We start from the raw sequence: 21,419 nt of genomic DNA, 5'->3' as shown, positions 1-21,419 counted from the left end.
TAAAATTAACCGAATTTGAAATCAAAAATACAAACTTACAGTTGATAGTTGGGAAACTGGGGGTGGGGAGCGATCGATACATACTTGTCCACTTGTCCTGCATTGTGATTGTTCTCTGCTCTCATCCGCGTCAATGCAGCAGCAGCTTCATCCAGTGCACAGCTGACAGAGGACGTCAGTCTCCGGAGAACCTCAGGATCTGCGAAGGCTTTACCATCGGCAGTGGACAATTTACCAATTCCTTCAGTGTATGTTCGTTCATCAGTCAGGTTAGTATGAAAGTCACACAAAAGAAATGCAAAGACACTGTTTTAGATATCAGCCACATGCACTATTAGTTAAAAATCATTTGCAAACATGCCAGAAAATCAGCTACTTAAAAGTAACTGTTAACATTTGCTTAAGACGTGAACATTAACATAATTAACTACAACATGGCAGTAAGAAAACTATTTTTCAACTGGCAGCTTTGTTACCTGTCCCCCAAATTCCCAATTCGTACTTTTGAAGAGGGGGGGGAAAAAAAAAAAAAAAAAAAAAAAAGGAAAAAATCTCAGGAGAATAAGGATAAGCCCAGGGATCAAGCCCAGAAACAGAAGTTTGGGAAACAGGTATTATTCCACAGACTTGGTTTAATATTTTCTGAATATGAAGAATTCTCCAATTTAAAATGTAAAGTTATTACCCTTTTCCCACCCAGCTCCACCCAAAATGAAGTAGACTTAGCTCTTAGCTCTAATGCACCTTTCCCTTTTCAAGAGTACAAAAAAAATTTAAAAACCTATTACCTTAAATTCCCACTAATTTATCACTCCAAACTGCACAGCTCTAGCTACAGGCACAAAAATTATGAAACAAAATTTTAAATATTTTAAGTATAATTGAAATCAGTGCCCCCTCTACTCTAACATTACACAGTAGAAATGCTTAGACTCAAGCAATTTTTGTAACAGCTTCTTTTTTAAAAACAGGTTCTTTGCTGCAAGACTAAAGCTGAAGGCAAATACAGAACAGCACTATAAGAAGGTATTTATCCCTCTCATTTACACAGCTGATATAAAATTATGGCACAGCTGTGTAGTTGTACTCCATATAGTTCAGCACAGCCTATTTTACATACACAAACATCACTGCACGGTTGCCTCTGCAGTGTAGGCAGGGCTTATATTTGCATATACAAATGTGCAAACAGTGTAAAGAAATGCATCGATGAATAGTACACACCCCTCCAAAAACAAAACAACCAATTTCATGAGTTACAAAAAGCAAATGGTTACTGGTTTCCAGATTAGCTAGCTTCACCAGCGATGAATCAGTAACTTTTCCATTCCTTAGCTGTTAAACGGGGTCAAATTAGATATAAACCTCTGAAAATAATTCATCTTTCACCTCAGATCTGCTATTTGGTATGCGCTTATATCTGCAAGATTGATTTACACCACATCTACCACAACCCAGCTTGTAATTATTACAGAATAAATACTGAAATCGTACTTTGACAGTTTCAAACGTTGTCTTCAGACAATATATTGCCCCAGTTTGAGAGCAGCCAGTTTGCTTCTCATTAATGTAAGAATCAATACTTACCAGATTTCTCCACCCTGAAAACAATTTAGGCCAGCATGTGCCAGGCCCACTCCATTGCGTGACCCTACATCCCTGCTGCAGTACTGGAAGTGTTAGCTCAGAGCATCAGAAGTGATGGAGTTCCTACCCTGTCAGCAAGGCAGACACCCCCCATGGGGTGCAGAAGGCTACTTGGCCAACAGAAAGTGAGCACGGGCTACGAAGGCTGAGACGAGCTGCTTGCTCAGATCCAAGCACACTACCTCCCTGGCTCCAACATCCTACCTCTGCATCACTTCAGCATTGTCAGGGTGCTATGAAAAATAATTCATAATGAATTACCCACTCCACAATAAAATAAGAAATTACGGCTAAATCTGTCCACACCACACCCATCTGGTTTTCGAAGCCTGTCTAGCGCAAGACAGAGCGACCAGAGCACAGAAACACAGGGCCATGGACTCCTGACTCCACGTACTTGAAGAGGCTCCCCAGCCACATTCCCCCTTCCATCATCAAACTGTTGAAGCCATAACCCTTCTCGCCCCAGCTGTCAAATATAGCAAGGCTGCAAAGAACATGCCTCAAACGCCACAGCGCACACCTCACACATTAATGTAAACTGAATTTGCTGTTGGTTTAGAAGGGAAGGCAAGTCGTGCCGGTTCCACAGTTGCAGGAGGGGACAGTCACTGCAAAACTGCACTTAGGCACCAATTTAGTACCAAACACACAGCGAAAGTGAGATTTTTACATAGACCTCGTTCCCCAGGACAGCTCACACAACAACCCAGATGTTTACACTAGCTGTTTCTGGTGGCAGTGCTGGCTCATGCTGGCTTGCAGTGTACATCAAAGAACTGCCCACGGAAAGAAAGGGAATTAAGCCTTCACAACTCAGCACCGAGGCCTCAGCTAGTAGGACTGTTGCAACCAAGGCTGGGCACCATGGTAAGCTAAGTGGAAAACTACTCTAGAGAAATCTATAGGATTTAGAAAAATGACCACTGAGCAAAGGCTAAAAAGTGTAGACTTTGCTAGCAAGGAGCAGCATAACAGCAGTTTCCCTCCACTTAGAAAGGTCTCATGAAGGAGCTGGTAGACAGCTCTACTGCTAGGGAGCTGGGGAATAAAAAGTCCAGTCAAAAACAACACCACCACAAACCAACACCATCCAAACAAAATGACCTGGCCACCTGAAACTGAAGTGGCTACCTCAATCCTTTCAAATCACTAAGATCGGACAGGTTACCTAAACAAGCAGAACCTACGCTTTACTATTCTCTCCATTCTGAAATTTGCTTGTTGAAGCAGTCACACATGGGATTTCAGGACGCAAGAGAAGTCACACCACAGAGCGTGTCCAGCAGAGACAAACGAACTTCAACCACTGCAGAGCTCCTGCTCCAAAGTATCGGCTTTTCTTGATTACTGCTGGTGGTCTCCTGCAGGACTTACCAACCTTACCTTTTAATCTCTAATTGAAGTGGGTTTGTGCTCAGCTCATAACCATTCGCTCTCGTGTCACTCTCCCAGGTGTTTGAGACCCCTCGCGCACAAAGCGACAGCAGCAATCTCACTGATCTACATGGAGGCGCTAGACTAAATCTCTGCTTGTCTCCTCCTGTCCAACAAATACTGAAAACATCCTCAAGACATCCTCCATATTTGCTTGAATTCATCCTCCTTCCACACAAATGATGGCAATTTCTCACATTACTGAGCCCCAGCGTTTGACATTCTGTGCTTCCTGCTGGGAAATGGCACATTTTCAGAAACAGAAGCCACCACAGAGGTTGAGTAACGTCTTCTTTTCATGGACTCATCACTGTTGCAGAGTAAGTCTGAAAAGAGCCTATAGGAGCCACTGGAGCCTGGTCTTACTGAGAACAGCCTACAGCCATTAACCATATGAAGATGGTGATGTTCCCAATGTATGTTACAGCTCACCACTCAAATGTTCATAAGCAAACTGAAAAGAAGTGCTTCCATAGAACATGAGCTGCCACACAAAGGCCAAAAAGATGAATTTAAAAAACAAATTAGATAGGTCCACAGAAGGCACAGGCTTTACAGTACTACTAAGAATAGTAGCCCTGGAAATCACTATTTAAGGACATTATATTTGAGAAGTTGTGGTGGTCTGGCAAGGTTCCTGCCGACTGGAAAAGGGGAAACATAACCCCTATTTTCAAAAAGGGAAACAAGGAAGACCCAGGGAACTACAGGCCAGTCAGTCTCACCCCTGTGCCTGGCAAGATCATGGAGCAGATACTCCTGGAAACTCTACTGACGCACATCGAAAACAAGGAGGTGATTGGTGACAGCCAGCATGGCTTCACCAAGGGCAAGTCAAGCCTGAAAATTTGGTGACCTTCTGCGAAAGGGTTAGAGTGGCAGTGGACAAGGGAAGACCAACTGATGTCATCTCCTTGGACTTGTGCAAAGCGTTTGATACTGTCCCACACGATATCCTGGTCTCTAAATTGAAGAGACATGGATTTGACAAATGGACCACTCAGCGGATAAAGAACTGGCTAGACGGTCACACTCAAAGAGTTACGGTCAAAGGCTCGATGTCCAAGTGGAGACCAGTGACCAGTGGTGTTCCTCAGGGGTCGGTACTGGGACCTGTACTGTTCAACATCTTTGTCGGCGACACAAACAGTGGGGTCGAGTGCACCCTCAGCAAGTTTGCCGATGACACCAAGCTGTTTGGCGAGGTAGACACGAGGGAGGGGAGGGATGCCATCCAGAGGGACATGGACAGGCTGGAGAAGTAGGTAGGTAAAGGTCACTTCCAACCCAAAAACGATCCTATGATTCTCTAGTCTCCCCTGAAGGAAATAGATGACCTGGCCCCTCCCCATCCAGCACATCAACACACAGATTGTAGATCTCCAAATCAGAGAGAAAGGTATGAGTTCCAAGATCTGCAAGCAGATTAGTCCTTCTACTGGGCCACAAACCACCAAGTCTATGGTACACAGATTCAGGCTGAATCTGAAAAGGTTATTTCCACCAGTTTAAACAAGTGAACAATTCAACAGTTCAACTGAGATGAAATCTCCAGGACAACTGACTACTATATAACTAGTTGAGTCTGGAGCAAATGACTTTGTTTTTTTTTTTTCTTAAAACTACTATGGCATACAGCATGATTGAACTTCGTGGCAGAAAATGTCAGATGTTCCACATGTTAGTGCCATACTATTGAACTATATAAATTAGCCTGAAGTTGATTAGAGGTGTATTAGAACAAGAAGCTCACCTTTCAAGGTAAAAGCTTGCTTATCAGATACACACCTACGCACCTATAACCAGCACTCCGATTTGAAGCATGGGCTTCCTTGTTGACTTTCAGACTCATCAGCTTGTTCTTACCATGTAACTACCAAGGTTAGAGTTTTAGAGTAACCTGAAATGAGCTGGTAACCTCTCAGTGTGATCTTCCTAAGTTTAACAAGTCAAAGATACAGATATCACCTCAGGAAAACTGGAACACAACCAGGTTTGTGTCTGGAAAACCCAGAAGGGCAGGACCTTATAGCACTGGTATGATTTTGCCATGAGGAATCAGAGATTACGTTCTCTGAAAACCACATCTGTCTATTTTCACAATTCGAACACAGAAGTTGAAAGCCATGAATAAAGAAGAAGATGAAGAACCAACACAAATAACCTAGGCCAAATCTGTTTCAAGTTCACTGCAGTAAAGGAACAAGTCAGATACCCACACTTGAGCAACCATTCCCTTCCCTTCTATTTCAAGAAAAGGAACATTCTCATGGAAGCATTGGTTGCTCTACCCTCCCGAAGTGGATAAAGTTCATATCAAGGATAAAGAAAATACTTAAGTGTAGTTTGTAGCTAGTATCTTATAATTATCACCATTTAAAATACCTTAAAAAGACATTACTCTGGTATAAAGCCCACAGTTAAGTCCTTCATACCACACACAACTGGTGTCAACATACACTCTGAACAAAGGAGATTGTTCCAAAGAGATCAACATATCCAAGCATAAGAGGTAACGTCCAATAATTCTCACAAACTGCAGATTCAGTGGTGATTATGTTCCTTCCCAGTCAGTTCCAGCACACCCTATGTTCTAGCACACACTTGAGGCCATTCACTTGCTGACACGTCCAATTTCTGATCTCAAGTTCGTCACAAAGTCTAACTCAACTTCAGCTCACATGGAATCACCTGCTGGTCCCAGAACCTTAGAAGCATCCCGTCCTTAAGGTCTTATATTACTTGTCATCCCAAAGGCAGGTTTTGATGGAAATGTGGACAGCTTTAAAAGGACAAAAGAAGAATGAAATGAGAATTGTAGCTCAGAAACGTGTCTGTCTTTTTTTTTTTTTTTTAAATGGTATATCAAGAACCTGCTTTTATCAGCATGGCATACAAGTAGCCCCTCGAACAAGGGGTTCAGGAAGGAGAGAGGGGACTTTGGTTTAGTTTCTTTATTGGAATCCCCATTCAGAGAAATTGAGAAGTTCTAGACTGTCAAAAGCAACTGCTATAGTCTTGTGCCAAGAAGCAGTAACTCTACCAGAGAAGTATTAATTCTAGCACGTCACACGGGTGTTACCACAAGACAAGAAGGCAACAAGCAGGACTGAGCACAACCTGCTCTGTAAGGTCTCGGGCAGCTTAACTCAAACTGTCGACACAGGTATGGTTCCCCTAACAGCACGAGAGGAATTCAGTTCAGGCACGCTGCGTAGAACCTAGGGAAGAGAACCTAAAGAAAAGAGATCTTATATGTCCTTTTAATCCATGTGTTACAAGTTTATTTCCGGTGATACTTAGAAACAGTGCAGCATCCACAGAAAATTAGCACCTACTATTTTCTGTAAATTCTAGCAGTGTCAGAAGCAAGTAGAGATTCTATCAGCCATCAGGCTGCTGCTCTCTGTGATGTTGTTAACGTTCCGCTTTGTAAATGTTAACAGAAAGTGATTTTCTAATTCCCCGTGTAACTAACAAAAAAGTGTGTACTTCACTTCTCTCTGACAATGACAAGACATCCCCGACACTAGGTTCATATTACATCATTTTCAGAGCCAGTAATTCAAAGTATAGTGTTGTCAGCACACTCACCGAGACCCCCATTGATCTTCTGGCAAACCCAGGAAAACACCGAATCAGCTCGAACCTGCTGCCCCTGTTTAAAGCCTAAGCAAGGTTTGCAAAATTCTAGTTGCCTGGAACAAGTAACTGAAGTCAGCAGCCAGGCAGGGAAGCAACTGGAATTGGGGAGCACAGCTGCCAAGAGCACACTCACTGCCAGACTTGTGCCTGCTCCACTCCAGGGCAGGCTTCAACCACCGCCTCGTGCTCCCAGCACAGCTACTGCCGGTGAGGAAGGTGTGGGCACAGAAACGCTGACCAGTTTTGTCTCACCAGTTGTCCAGTAGACCCCAGCTACAAAAAAAAAAAAAAAAAAAAGCTGGGTCCCACTGATTACGTGACAACACAGCAATGGAAAGACAGACGGGCTTTAATCTTGCAAAAGGACACAACACAAATTATTTCAGCCCATCTAAAGTGAGAGTGGATTGTGCTAGCTCTATGCTTCCCTGTAAAATAACAGTCCAAAGCCAAGCAGATCAAAAGGAATAGCCGTTTTAAAGTTTCACTGTTTCTGCATCAAGATATCTAATTTACAACATCAGAATGAGGGACATAATATTTTTACAATTTTTTGAATTAGTTTTAAATATTTAGATGTGTTTTATTGTATGCTGATTGCTCAGACTGAAGTCCTCAAGGACGAAACCACACATTGAGTAGTGCTCTTTCTATACAGGAATTATAAAAATACCAGTAATTAATTCTAGTGTAGTCATCTTTCTAAAATTCATATGCTTTTAAAAACTTGAAGGTAAAGTGCTGTTAAAAAAATTGTACTTCACACTAAGCTAAAGAACATTAGAGTTACAAGGGAAAGTTTACTTGCTGTGTAAGGAAAAGAACTGTTTTAAGTCAGAGACGAGACTGAGCTATGCCATTTGGATTTTTGGGTAAGCCATTTGGCCTTTAAAACAAAATTTTTCATTAAAGCAGTTAAAGTTTAAAGCCTTCTTTATTCAGTTAAGCATGCCATCCTTAAATTTCCGTATGATTCCAGTGAGCCTTTGAAGAACTCACACAAAATTTACAGACCCTAACCACATCTTATGCAGTACCCAGGACCGTGTGTGAAGGGAGACCTTCAGGAGCCTGTAATCCGATGATGCACAAATTGTTGCACCAAAATCTGCAAAGATTGTGTATCTGGAACATCCACGTGTCCAAAAAAAAAAAAACAAAACAAAAAAACACCACCAAAAACCCACAAACCGAAAAACCCCCAAATCGTTATTTCAGACACTACACTTTGCCTTACCTGCCTACGTTTCATTGCTAGTATTATTCATATAATGACATAAAACCTGTCCAGAAACAGCTGATTCTACTTTGCTTCAAGAAAAACTGTATTTTGACATTGATTTCATAGCATATAAATCCTCTCCTGACACACCTACCCTTAATAAATACATTGGTAGCAAATACTCTTTTACCATTTTTTTTTTTTACCTTATCTTTTGCATCATTCAGAAGACGAACTTTGAACAGAAATGCTCTTTCAAAGTTTTTGAATTCTCACTCCTGACATTTAAAATGCCATATACTTCCGTGTTGCAACAAACTTGCTTATAACTTTACCCTATCATCCCAATCCAAGAACGCTTTGATTATGGCCTGGCACATCCTTGAGAAGATATCTAAGCCACTTGGTAATACCCTTTATAATCACTGCAGAGCAGGTTAACACACATTACTGTGCCATTATGTATGGGATTGCTCATTAGTGCTTAACAAGCACGCAACTTCATAGATAATATGAATCTCTTTAAACGCCAATAATTACTTTGAACATGAACTAAATTGGTTGGGTCCCCCTTCCTGCTCCAGATTCTTCCTAAATCAGTCTTTCTGCACCATACAATACTCAAACTCAAAGATAGGAGACCTCAATCCCTATTTAACAGGAAGGGTTATTCCCAAAAGACAGATGTGAATGCAAAGCAAAGGAGATAAAATTATGGTGACACATATCAGTCGTGTTTTCAAAGGCCTGATCAAGCCTCATTCAGACTAAACTAGTCTCCTAGCCCATCTTCAGCAGCAGGAAAAAAATAACAATTATATACCTGCTCGCTCTGATTGCTTCTATACATTGCCTATGTGCTTAAATTGTAACTCACTTGACCATTACTAAACTTCTTGATAAAATTCACAATGCTCTCTGAAATACAGCTGGACTGTTGACTAAACGGCATATACCCTGAGTTTACAGCACTAATTTTTGTCTTCCTCATAGTTCCCTTTTTACTAGGGCAAAATAAGGTACGAGTGATTTGTCTTACAACTATCTATTTCATAAGTGAAAAGACTTTTCCTTTCCAACAAATACAGGTCTCTAAAGGCTCTATAACAGCACATTCCAAAGTTTTTTTGAATCCGCAAATAGTGTCACCCAATAACATTTCTGAAGGCTAATATCGTTCTTTATTACCATGCCGATTAAAAATTGACTTCTCTAAAGGCAGTGCCATTCCTGGGAAGCAGAGTTCGAGATCCATGCAACCACCACAGAGCTTCAGACCACAGCTACTGCCCTGGCTTGCTCTGTGATGTTCACAGTGCAGGTAACTCCTCTCGTATGCATGGTCAGCTCCGCAGCTTCCTCAGCAGATGATTTATCACCTGATAAAACCAAATAAAAAACCCGGGGCAGGAGAACATCCCTTCTCATTGTATTCTATTTACCAGTTTTCAACTCAATGACATTCCCAGATGGAAACGAAGTTTCCTTAGTTTACTTGTTGCCACAGAGGTTCGGTTCCTTGGCTGTTTTCTGTTGGGTTTAGTGGTAAACCTATCAAAGTGTGACAGTTCAGGGTACCACAAAGCCAATGTCATGTATCAAAAACAGAGCTTGTCTTCTGCCCCAAAATTTCTTTCTAAGATAAAATGCAATAAATAAATATTTAACTCCCCTTCCCACACCAAAGTCATGATAACCCAAAATCATGCATCAGTTAAGATTCCAGCTTCTAGTTCAGATATAAAAATCTTCAGACAAGCTCCAAGTCTTCTGTTGGCTATTCCCTCCCCACTTGTAAAGGCCAGATTTTGGGGGGATCTCAAACTCTAAGAGACTTCAGTGAGAGGTCAAGTTCATTTCACAGAATCACAGAACAGTCAGGGTTGGAAGGGACCTCTGGAGATCATTTAGTCCACCCCCCCCGCCAGAGCAGGGGCACCTACAGCAGGTTGCACAGGACAGCGTCCAGGTGGGTTTGGAATGGCTCCAGAGTGGGAGCCACCTCTCTGGGCAGCCTGTGCCAGTGCTCTGCCACCCTCACAGGAAAGAAGTTCCTCCTCGTATTAAGATGGAACTTCCTATGTTCAAGTTTGTGCCCGTTACCTCTTGTCCTCTCACTGGGCACCACTAGAAAAAAGACTGTTCCCATCCCCCTGACACCCTCCCTTTAAGGATTTGTAAGCATTAATAAGATACCCCCACAATCTTCTTTTATCTAGACTAAAAAGACCCAAGTCCTCCAGTCTTTCCTCATAACAAAGATGCTCCAATCCCCAATGCTCCAATCATCTTCGTAGCCCTCTGCTGGACTCTTTCCAGCAGTACCCTGTCCTTCTTCAACTGGGGAGCCCAGAACTGGACACAGTATTCCAGTTGTGGCCTCACCAGGGCAGAGTAGAGGGGGAGGATGACCTCCCTCCACCTGCTGGCCACACTCTTCTTGATGCACCCCAGAATGCCATTCGCCTTCTTGGCCACCAGGGCACATTGCTGGCCCATGGGCATCCTGTTATCCACCAGGACTCCTAGATCCCTTTCCACAGAGCTGCTCTCCAGCAGGTCAGCCCCCAACCTGTACTCATGCATGGGGTTATTCCTCCCCAGGCTCAGTACCCTACACTTGCCCTTGTTGAACTTCATAAGGTTTCTCTCTGCCCAACTCTCCAGCCTGTCCGGGTCACGCTGTACGGCATCACAGCCTTCCAGCATGTCAGCCACCCCTCCCAGTTTTGTGTCATCAGCAAACTGGCTGATGGTACACTCTACCCCTTCATCCAGGTCATTGATGAATATATTGAACAGGACTGGACCCAGTACCGACCGCAGAGTAACACCACTTGTTACTGACCCCCAACTAGACTCTGCACCACTAACCACAACCCTCTGAGCTCTATCTGTCAGTCAGTTCTCAATGCACCCCACTGTCCATTCATCTAACCCACACTTCCTAAGCTTGCCTGTGAGGATGACATGGGAGACAGTGTCAAAAGACTTGCCGAAGTCAAGGTAGACAACATCCATTGCCCTCCTCTCACCCACCCATCCAGTCACACTATCATAGAATTATAGAATGGTTTAGGTTGGAAAGGACCCTGAAGATCATAGAGTTCCAACCCCCCTCCCATAGGCAGGGACACTTCCTGCTAGACCAGGTTACTCAAAGCCCCATCCAGCCTGGCCTTGAACACCTCCAGGGATGAGGCCTCAACAACCTCTCTGCACCCTCAATGTGAAAAACTTCTTCCTAATGTTCAATCTGAACCTGCCCTCTTCCAGTTTAAAGCCATTCCCCCTCCTCCTATCGCTACATGCCCTAGTAAAAAGTCCTTCCCCAGCTCTCCTGTAGGCCCCCTTTAGGGACTGGAAGGCCACAATAAGATCTCCCCAGAGCCTTCTCTTCTCCAGGCTGAATATCCCCAACTCTTTCAGCCTCTCCTCATAGGAGAGGTGCTCCAGCCCTCGGATCATCCTCGTGGCTCTCCTCTGGACACACTCCAGCAGGTCCATGTCCTTCTTCTGCTGGGGACTCCAGGGCTGGATGCAGTACTCCAGGTGGGGTCTCACGAGGGTGGAGTAGAGGGGCGGAATCACCTCCTTTGACCTGATGGCCACCCTTCTTCTGATGCAGCCCAGGATACGGTTGGCCTTCTGGGCTGCGATCGCACGTTGCTGGCTCATGTTGAGCTTCTTGTCAATCAGCACCCCCAGGTCCTCCTCAGGGCTGCTCTCCAGCCGTTCCCCGCCGAGCCTGTATTTGTGCTTGGGATTGCCCTGACTCAGATGTAGGACCTTGCACTTGGCCTTGTTGAACTGCATGAGGTTGGCTTAGCCCTACCTCTCCAGCCTGTCCAGGCTATCAGATTAGTCAGACATGACTTCCCGTTGAATCCTTGTTGACTACTTCTGATAACCTTCTTTTCATCCAGATGCTTGGAGATGACACCCAGAACAAGCTGATCTTTCCAGGGATGGAGGTGAGGCTGACTGGCCTGTAGTTTCCCGGGTCATCCTTCTTGCCCTTTTTGAAGACTGGAGTGACATTAGCTATCCTCCAGTCCTCAGGCACCTCACTTGTTCTCCAGGACCTATCAAAGATGATGGAGAGCAGCCCAGCAATGACTTCTGCCAGCTGCCTCAGTACTCACAGGTACATCCCATCAGGCCCCATGGACTTGTGGGTATCCCATTTACTTAATTGTTCTCTAACATGTTCTTATTCAACCAAGGGAAAGTCTTCCTTCCTCCAGACTTTCTCTGTTACTTGCAAAGTCTGGGACTCCTGAGGGCTGGTCCGAGCAGTTAAGACAGAAGCAAAGAAGGCACACAGCAACTCCACCTTCTCTGCATCATCTGTTACCATGGCACCTGTCTCATTCAACAGCGGGCTCACATTTTCCCTAGTCTTCCTTTTGCCTCCTATATACTTAAAGAAACCCTTCCTATTGGACAGCATTCTCATACTCTTCCCAAGCGGTCAGCCCTTTCTTCCACAGACTGTAAACTCCCTTCTTCCACCTGAGCTTTTTCAGAAGCTCCCTGCTTAGCCATGCAGGCCTCCTGCTCCCCTTGCCTGGTTTCTTGCTCTTACCGATGCACCGATCCTGAGCTTGGAGGAAGTGATGTTTAAATATCAGCCAGCTCTCTTGAGCCCCGTACCCTGTAGAGCCCTCACTCATGGGATTTCTCCAAGCAATTCCTTGAAGCAATCAAAGTTAGCCCTCCTGAAGTCTAAGGTTTCAACCCTACTTGTCGTTTTGTGCATACTGTGCTTAATCCTGAACTCTGTCTTCTCATGATCACTGCAGCCCAGTCTGCCCCCAACCTTAACATCCTCCACCAGTCCCTCTTTGTCAGTACTAGGTCCAGTAGTACACTTCTTGTGGAGTCCTCCACCACCTGAGTCAAAAAGTTATCATCAATGCACTGGAGGAACCTCCTGGACTGTACATGCCCAGCTGTGTGGCTCTCCCAGCAGATATCAGGTGGTTGACCTGAAGGAAGAGGTAGAAAGGTTAAGAAGTATTAGAAACTGTGAAAATGAAATAGATTGAGGCAAGGGCAGCAGGAAAAGGCTCCATCGGAAGTGGATGATCCCCTTCCCTCCTGCCACCAGGCAGAAGGAGAGAACTCAAGGGATAAGGGGGAGTGGAGTCAGATCACTCCTCGGAGACGCAAGCAAAACCCCTCACAGCCCCCCTCACCATCCCAATTGCCCTTGCATAATAGGTATGGGGCTTTGGAAATCGAGGACCAGGCAATTGAGGATGGAGAGGATGATCCATCCAGTGAGATGCCCAGTGCTGGGCACTCACCCCCACGCCTCAGGACTTCCTCAACCAAGAAAGAAAGAAAGGAAGGTAATTGTAGTAGGTGACTCCCTTCTGAGGGGAACAGAGGGCCCTATCTGTAGACTGGACCCATCCCACAGGGAAGTCAGCTGCCTCCCTGGGGCCAGAATTAAGGACATATAGAGAAAACTCCCTCACCCAGTTAAGACATCAGATTACTACCCAATACTGATACTTCAGGTAGGTACCAGAAGTCTAAGGGCAATGAAGAATGACTTTAGGGCCCTGGGACGGCTGGTTAAGGGATCAGGAGCACAAATAGTGTTCTCCTCTATCCCACCATTTGCAGGGGTTGACAAGGGGATAAATAGGAGGAGCCAGGAAATTAACTCCTGGCTCCGAGACTGGTGCATCCAGCAGGACTTTGGCTTTTTTGATCATGGGCTGATCTACAGGAAACCAGGCACGCTGGCAACAGGTGGGGGAAGCCTAACCCGAAGGGGAAGAAAGATCCTGGGACAAGAATTAGCAGGGCTCATTCATAGGGCTTTAAACTAGGTTTGAAGGGGGACGGGGATGAAACCAGGATTACAAAACTGGAGCCTGGGAGCAGCGTACAAGTGCTTCTGGGTAAAAGTGTTAGCAAGGTCTTGCAGCCTGTCTCAGTGATGGTGGGGGATGGTGAATTGTGTGACAGCAAAGACATGAGGGGTAGTGATAATTTGGTAACTACAGTAGTGTCCGAGCATGATCAGGTGCGAATTAGGGCTTGTCTCCCCAAGAAAGTGGCAGGATGATTAGCCCAGCTGAAGTGCATCTACACTAACACACACAGCATGGGGAATAAACAGGAGGAGCTGGAGGCCATTGTACAGCAAGGAAACTATGATATAGTTGCCATCACAGAAACGTGGTGGGAGGACACACACAAGTGGAGTGCTGTAATCAATGGCTACCAACTTTTCAGAAGGGATAGGCAAGGAAGGAGAGATGTTGGGGTGGCCCTCTATGTTAGGGGCAGTTTTGAATGTCTGGAACTTAACAGTGTGAATGACAGTGTTGAGTGTGTATGGATAAGAATCAAGGGGAAGGCCAACAAGGCAGACATCGTGATGGGAGTTTGCTATTAACCCCCTAATCAGGATGTAGAAACCAATGAAGTATTCTATAAGCAGCTTGCAGAGGTCTCACGATCATCTGCCCTTGTTCTTGTGGGGGACTTCACCTTCCCATGTCTGCTGGAAATACCACACAGCAGAGAGGGAACAGTCCAGGAGGTTCCTGAAGTGCATGGAAGAGAACTTCCTAACACAGCTGGTGAAGGAACCAACTAGGGGAAGTGCCCTACTGGACCTACTGTTTGTTAACAGAGAAGGTCTTGCGGGGGATGTAAAGGTTGGAGGTCGTCTTGGGCAGAGTGATCATGAAAAGATAGAACTTTCAATTCTTGATGAAGTAAGGCGGGGAGCCAGCAGAACTGCCACCTTGGATTTCCAAAGGGCAGACTTTGGCCTGTTTAGGAGCATGGTCGACAGTGTCCCTTGGGAGGCAGTCCTGAAGGGCAAAGGTGCCCAGGAAGGCTGGGCATACTTCAAGCAGGTGCTCTTAAAAGCACAGGAGAAGGCCATCGCCATGTCCCAAAAAACAAGCCGACGTGAAAGACAACCAGCCTGGCTAAACAGAGAGCTTTGGCTGGACCTCAGGAACAAAAGGAAAGTTTACATCCTTTGGATAAGGGAGTTGGCAACTTATGAGGCATACCAAGAGGTAGTGAAGCTATGTAGGGGCAAAATTAGAAGGGCCAAAGCTCAAGGAGAACTCAGCTTGGCCACTGCAGTTAAAGATAACAAGGAGAGGTTCTTTCAGTATATCAATAGAAAAAGGATCACTAGGGAAAATATAGGCCCACTGGTGAATGAGACAGGTGCCCTAGTGGTGGAAGACACAGAGAAGGCAGAGTTACTGAATGCCTTCTTTCCTTCAGTCTTCACTGCTAAAGCTGTCCCTCATGAATCCCAGAGCCTGGAGGCAAGGGGGAAGGTCTGGAGAGAGGAAGATTTTCCCTCAGTTGAGGAGGACCGGGTCAGAGACCACCTGGCCAAGCTGGACATTCATAAGTCCATGGGCCCTGACGGGATGCATCCGCAAGTGCTGAGAGAGCTGGCAGATGTTATTGCTAGACCATTCCCCATCGTCTTTCAAAGGTCATGGAGAACAGGAGAGGTGCCTGAGGACTGGAGGAAGGCTGACATCACTCCGATCTTCAAAAACGGCAAGAAGGAGGACCCAGGGAACTACAGACCGGTTAGTCTCACCTCTGTCCCTGGTAAGGTAATGGAACAACTCATTCTGGATGTCACCTCCAAACATGTTGAGGAACAGAAAGTTATCGGAAGTGGTCAACACGGATTTACCAAGGGTAAATCATGCTTGACCAATCTGATAGCTTTCTATGAAGTTATAACTGGTTGGCTGGATGAGGGGAGAGTCGTAGATGTCATCTATCTTGACTTTAGCAAGGCTTTTGACACTGTCTCCCATAACATCCTCATTAGGAAGCTGAGGAAGTATGGGCTAGATGAGGCGACAGCGAGGTGGATTGAGAGTTGGCTGTGTGACAGAACTCAGAGGGTTGTGATCAGCTGCACAGAGTCTAGTTGGAGACCTGTAACCAGTGGTGTCCCCCAGGAGTCAATATTTGGTCCAATTTTGTTTAATATATTCATTAATGACCTGGATGAGGGGACAGAGTGTATCCTCAGCAAGTTCGCTGATGACACCAAACTGGGAGAAGTGGCTGACACCCCAGAGGGCCGTGCTGTCATACAGCGTGACCTAGACAAGCTAGAGAGCTGGGAAGAGAAGAACCTAATGAGGTTCAACAAAACCAAGTGCAAGGTCCTGCACCTGGGGAGGAAGAATGCTAGGCACCAGTATAGGTTAGGGGTAGACCTGCTGGGAAGTAGTTCTGAGGAGAAGGGTCTGAGTGTCCCTAATAGACAGTAAATTATCCATGAGCAAGCAATGTGCCCTTGTTGCCAAAAAGGCCAATGGAATCCTGGGCTGCATAGGGAAGAGTGTGGCCAGTAGGTCAAAAGGAGGCCATTCTCCTCCTCTACTCTGCACTGCTGAGGCCACAACTGGAATACTGTGTCCAGTTCTGGGCTCCCCAGTTCAAGAGGGACAGGGAACTGCTGGAGAGAGTCCAGCGAAGGGCAACTAAGATGATTAAGGGCTTGGAGCATCTGCCTTATCAGGAAAGGCTGAGAGAGCTGGGACTCTTTAGCCTGGAGAAGAGAAGGCTGAGGGGAGACCTTATTATTGCGTACAAGTATCTAAAGGGTGGGCTGAAGGAGGATGGAGCCAGGCTCTTTTCAATGGTTCCCAGTGACAGGACGAGGGGCAACGGGCACAAGGTGGAACACAGGAAGTTCCATTCAAATATATGGAAAAACTTCTTTATGGTTAGGGTGACAGAGCACTGGAACAGGCTGCCCAGGGAGGTTGTGGAGTCCCCTTCTCTGGAGATTTTCAAGACCCGCCTGGATGCAGTCCTGAGTAATGTGCTCTGGGCAATCCTGCTTTAGCAGGGGAGTTGGACTAGATGATCTCTAGAGGTCCCTTCCAACTCTGAAACTCCGTGATTCTGTGATTGAAGTCCCCCATCAGAATCAAGGCCTGCGATTGTGAGGCAATTCTCACTTGTCTGTAGAAGGCCTCATCAACTTCCCCATCCTGATCATGTGGTCTGTAATAGACACCCACAACAGTGTCTCTCCTGTTACCCTGCCCCTTAATCCTTATCCACAAGCTCTCAACTTGCTCTTCACGCACCCCCAGGGAGAGCTCGATACATTCCAATTGCTTTCTCACATAAAGAGCGACTCCACCACCTTGCCTCGCTGGCCTGTCTTTCCTAAAGAGAACATAACCCTCCATGACAGAGTTCCAGTCATGTGAGCCATCCCACCACGTCTCAGTAACTGCAATGAGATCATGGCCCTGTGACCGCACACAGATCTCTAACTCCTTTTTCCCCTTTGTTCCCCATGCTGCACGCATTAGTGTATAGGCATTTCAGAGAGGCCAATGAGTGTGTAGTTTTTGCCCTAGAGGGGTGGTGGGCCTCCCAATTCTCAAAAATACAAGCACTCTGTCCCATAACTGCTGAACTACTACAGCCAGGCACCTCTCTAGCGAGCCCAGTTACATCCTCTTCCCCCTTCCAATCTAGTTTAAATCTCTATCGATGAGTCCTACTAACTCTAGTCCCAGAACCCTTTCCCCCCTGCAAGACAGGCTCTTTTATCTGCTACCGCAGGCCTGGTGTTCTGTAAATCAGGCTGTGGACGAAAAACCCAAAGCCCTGACAGTAGCACCAGGTTCAGAGCCAGTCATTGCCCTGCTGGCTCTTCCTGTTTACCCCCTCATCATTCCCCGCAACTGGAGGGATAGAAGAGAACAAGACTTGTACTCCTGATCCCTTAACCAGTTGTCCCAAGGCCCTGAAATCTTTCTTCATTGTCCTCGGACTTCTTCTCGCTACATCGTCACTGCAAAACTTACCACAGTCTTTCATACAGAACTAGATTTAAAGTTTTAAGTTTTCCCAACACCTTCCTGAGATTTAAAAAAAGAAAAAAAAATAAAAATTCAGCACTTCCTGGAAACAGATCATGCCATAAGGTAAACGAAGCATCTTTCTGACATGACATAGTGGGCAAGCAGACCACCACTGTTACAGTCAGAAAACCCCACTCCAGAAACCATTTAGAACAGACTAAGCTGTTACTGACTCATGGGACGCCTCCAAACAAAACATCCAGGCAAAAAATCATGCAGAGGGATCACCCCACCACCTCATGTGCAGCCAAAGCTAGCAGCCTTCCTAATCAGTCCTTTACACTGATGTATTTGCAGAGCAGTAACAGCGTTTCTTTGTAAACTAACCCGTATGAAAAGACTGGTCCACAGTAGTCAAACCCTGTAATTAGCACTGCCATACCTCTAGCCAGGCAAAAGCTTCAAGTATCTTCACACAACACACAGAGTAACCTCTGCTTCAGGGAAGTCATGTCTACTACTCAGGTACGTCAGCGCTGGACCACGTGCATTAACTAAATTTGGCAGTTTTGGGATGCATTTGAGCAACTGTTCCTGGCCACTTGGCCCATCAGGTGTCTCAGAGAAGCACTGTGGCCACGTAATGCAGAATAACTGCAAAAGGTCTCTGCAGTAGGTCTAGCTCTTTCTAGACAAGCTGGTCTTCCTCAGCCCACACTGTACAGTTGTTCAGTCCAGTACCTCCCATTGCGTGCCTGGAAATCCCATGCAGCTGCAGAAAAACTTCAAACTTTCCCCAAGCAGAGCACCTGTAGAGAAGAAAGAATAGTCTTCCCCATGGACAGTGCCAGCAAACAGAGGATGATAAGCTCAGCAGAGCTAATACACTTGGTGCCAATGTGACAGCAGAAAGGTTCAGTTTAACTCCTCAAGTAAGCCTTTGCCATCTTCCAAATCACAGTAAAAGAATTCTCCTGCAAATAGTTCTGCTGGCTGAATGTGACACCAGGAGCTGACACCGGCAGCAGAACAAAAGCATTCATTACAGTGTGAAGGAAACTTGCCTAACTTCAGACCCAAAGGATGAAACATTCAGGCAATTAATAGCAGCGCTGCTATTTAAAATCCTGGCACATCTGAAACATGCCCTCAAGAGGGCAAAAGGCTTGTAAAAATACACAAATTTGGTTTGACTGGGGAAGGAGAAGAGTAAGGTGGCAAATTCCAAATCCCTTAGGGAGAAAACCTGCCAGGGAAAGACAAGAGCATCTCTAGATGACAACCACAGACCCAGAATAGACATTTTTATTATGTAATGGTGAACTATTTAGACCACAACTAACAAAACCTCATGTTTTACCTTCCTCCGTCCCTAAATGGTATTTTTTGCTTAGCTAGATCTCCCCGAAAAAGGCGTTTGGTCCTTTGAAAGTTCTCATTTCGAAGACATTTTAGTGCAGATAGGGCCTATAGGCTCTTTTTGAGAAAAGCATTAACCAGAATGCTTCTCCCTTTTTCAACTCGTCATTCCAACATTATTAGTTCCAGGCAGGGAGTAGCAGAGATTTGATATGCTAGGGTTTATTTTAGCTTTGTTTTCTAAAACACTAAAAAAAAAAATACATTGAGGCTTTCAGTCTTTTCACAGTCAAGCACATGCCTTGGTACTCTTCACCACTGCATATGAAAATTATAGTCTGATCTTAGCTCCAGTGCACTGAAAACTCACCATAACCTTAACATCCCTGTTGTAACTAGGCTGAACACAACAATTTACCCTTTTATATACATTTGATACAAACTTTCACTATAGAACTGTTTGGGGTTTTTTTTCCCCTGTATCACTATGTACATGGCACAAACAGAATTCACTGGCTGCAACTTTTATTCTTCTCAATTAATATTTGGACATGCTAAATAAAACTCGTTCAGCAGGAAGAGCTACAGCTTGAAAGTTTGGTGTTGGGGTTTTTTTTGACTGACATTTTACAATATTTCATGTGTTACCACCACAGTTCCCCACAGACTTTTAGAGCAGCCTAGTTTTCCATTTCTACAAATCAGATTCCTGACAGCAAACCATCACACTCAAAAAGTGACATTTTCAATGCTATCTGAAAAATTATGTTCAGATCATCTGCTATGCATTTTCTGTCAAAAGCAGAAATATAGTTTTATTCCCCTGTTTTGTATTTCATGGTCTTAACCTCAAAATATCCCTTTCTTCACAAATCCCTACTCTTAAAAATAATAGGAAATTGAGCAATATCCACACGTGAAAAGGGGATGTCGGGGGGGGGGGGGGGGGACCATCACAACATACACATGCCATTGGAGACAATTACCTTTACTTCCAGCTTCTAATTTTGCACTTGCTTGACACTGCAAACTCTTAATATTATATTTGCATTTACATATATTTCAATGCAGTTGTCAGAACAGGAGCCTGAAACCTCAATGACATTTCTCTCTGCTTTCCAGTATAGCAACTGGACCAGGAATAGTCTTTTTTTTTTTTTTCCAGAATCAAAAACTAGTAAGTACTTCTCCAGCTACAATTAGTTCTTACTGCTATTTTGGTAACAGTTTGATGACAAAGATTCCTTTTTGGGATAATCTGCTTTTACACCAGTGCACTCAGGTATCTCAAGATCTGAACAATAATTTTCTATACTTAAGCAAGAACTCATGTTTGTGCTGAACTAGTCAATACTCATTAACATTTACATTTATTTGAGAGTTTCCTCGTTAGATTTCAATTTAGTCCCATGTTACATCAAAACCAGGTTACTCAGTCAGGTAATTCACAACATTAGCCAGCAACTTCCAATTTTACTAAAGCTTGGAAGCCCCATAAGCAAATTCAGCAATGAAAAAGGAGCCCTACACAGCCTTACAGATGTTTCTAGCAAAGCCCAATATTCTACAATTTCATCTAATTCCCCATCTAATTTCATCAACCTTATCCACCCATTTCCTTTGTTTTCAGAACGCAAGAAAAAAATGGATATTTGACAGATATGGAATACAACACATATATTTTAAAATACTAAAATAAAAGACTGGTTTTAACCTTATGAGAAAGTTTTGTTACCATATGAGAGTTCAAATAGGAAAGAATAATACCAGATAAGTTATCCATATAACTATCTCTTCATATTCTTCATCTTACTTAAATTCCTGACCAGGACAGATTTTGCTACAGCATAACTCTAATGGTTTGATTTTTTCAAGCTTTCACTAGGCATCCCTTTTCTCCCACTGTATGAAAAGGGAGGTACCTTGTCTAAAGCTGAAACAACACGAGCTGGTGTGTGCCAAGAGAACGTTTGGCAACTGCCAGGAAGACTCGGTGCCCCTCCACTCTCTGGGTTTCCCTAGGCACTCCCATCAACCCCACTGCACTCACATTTGGGAAAAGAAGAGGGAGTTTTCTACCAGCACAGCAAGACGAATTTGACCTGCAAAGGGTTTTTCTAGCCACCACCAGAACTGGCAAGAGGAGAGAAAACTGTGCAGCCAGGAACAGAAGATTCCTGCCTGATGGTGACAGCAAATAGCCGGTGAACTACCTCAACCACCTCACACAACTTCCCCCTGTGCCACTCGTTCAGCAT

At 44.7% G+C, this 21,419-nt stretch overlaps 1 protein-coding gene across 3 annotated transcripts in view; it reads right to left on the bottom strand.

Moving 5' to 3' along the window:
• Positions 1-21,419, bottom strand: part of ANKHD1 (ankyrin repeat and KH domain containing 1) — a gene marked incomplete at its 3' end in the record, with an annotated part of 130,738 nt that overhangs the window by 77,345 nt on the left and 31,974 nt on the right. For all 3 annotated transcript variants that reach the window (XM_082490159.1, XM_082490157.1, XM_082490158.1), the window contains exon 3: positions 85-241. In XM_082490159.1, coding sequence (XP_082346285.1) covers positions 85-241 — 157 coding nt within the window. The remainder of the gene's footprint in view (positions 1-84; positions 242-21,419) is intronic.

The sequence above is a fragment of the Vanellus vanellus genome (genome assembly GCF_965231255.1).
Source record: "Vanellus vanellus genome assembly, chromosome: 13".
NCBI classification, from domain to species: domain Eukaryota; kingdom Metazoa; phylum Chordata; class Aves; order Charadriiformes; family Charadriidae; genus Vanellus; species Vanellus vanellus.
This window is presented reverse-complemented; position numbering and strand designations above follow the sequence as displayed.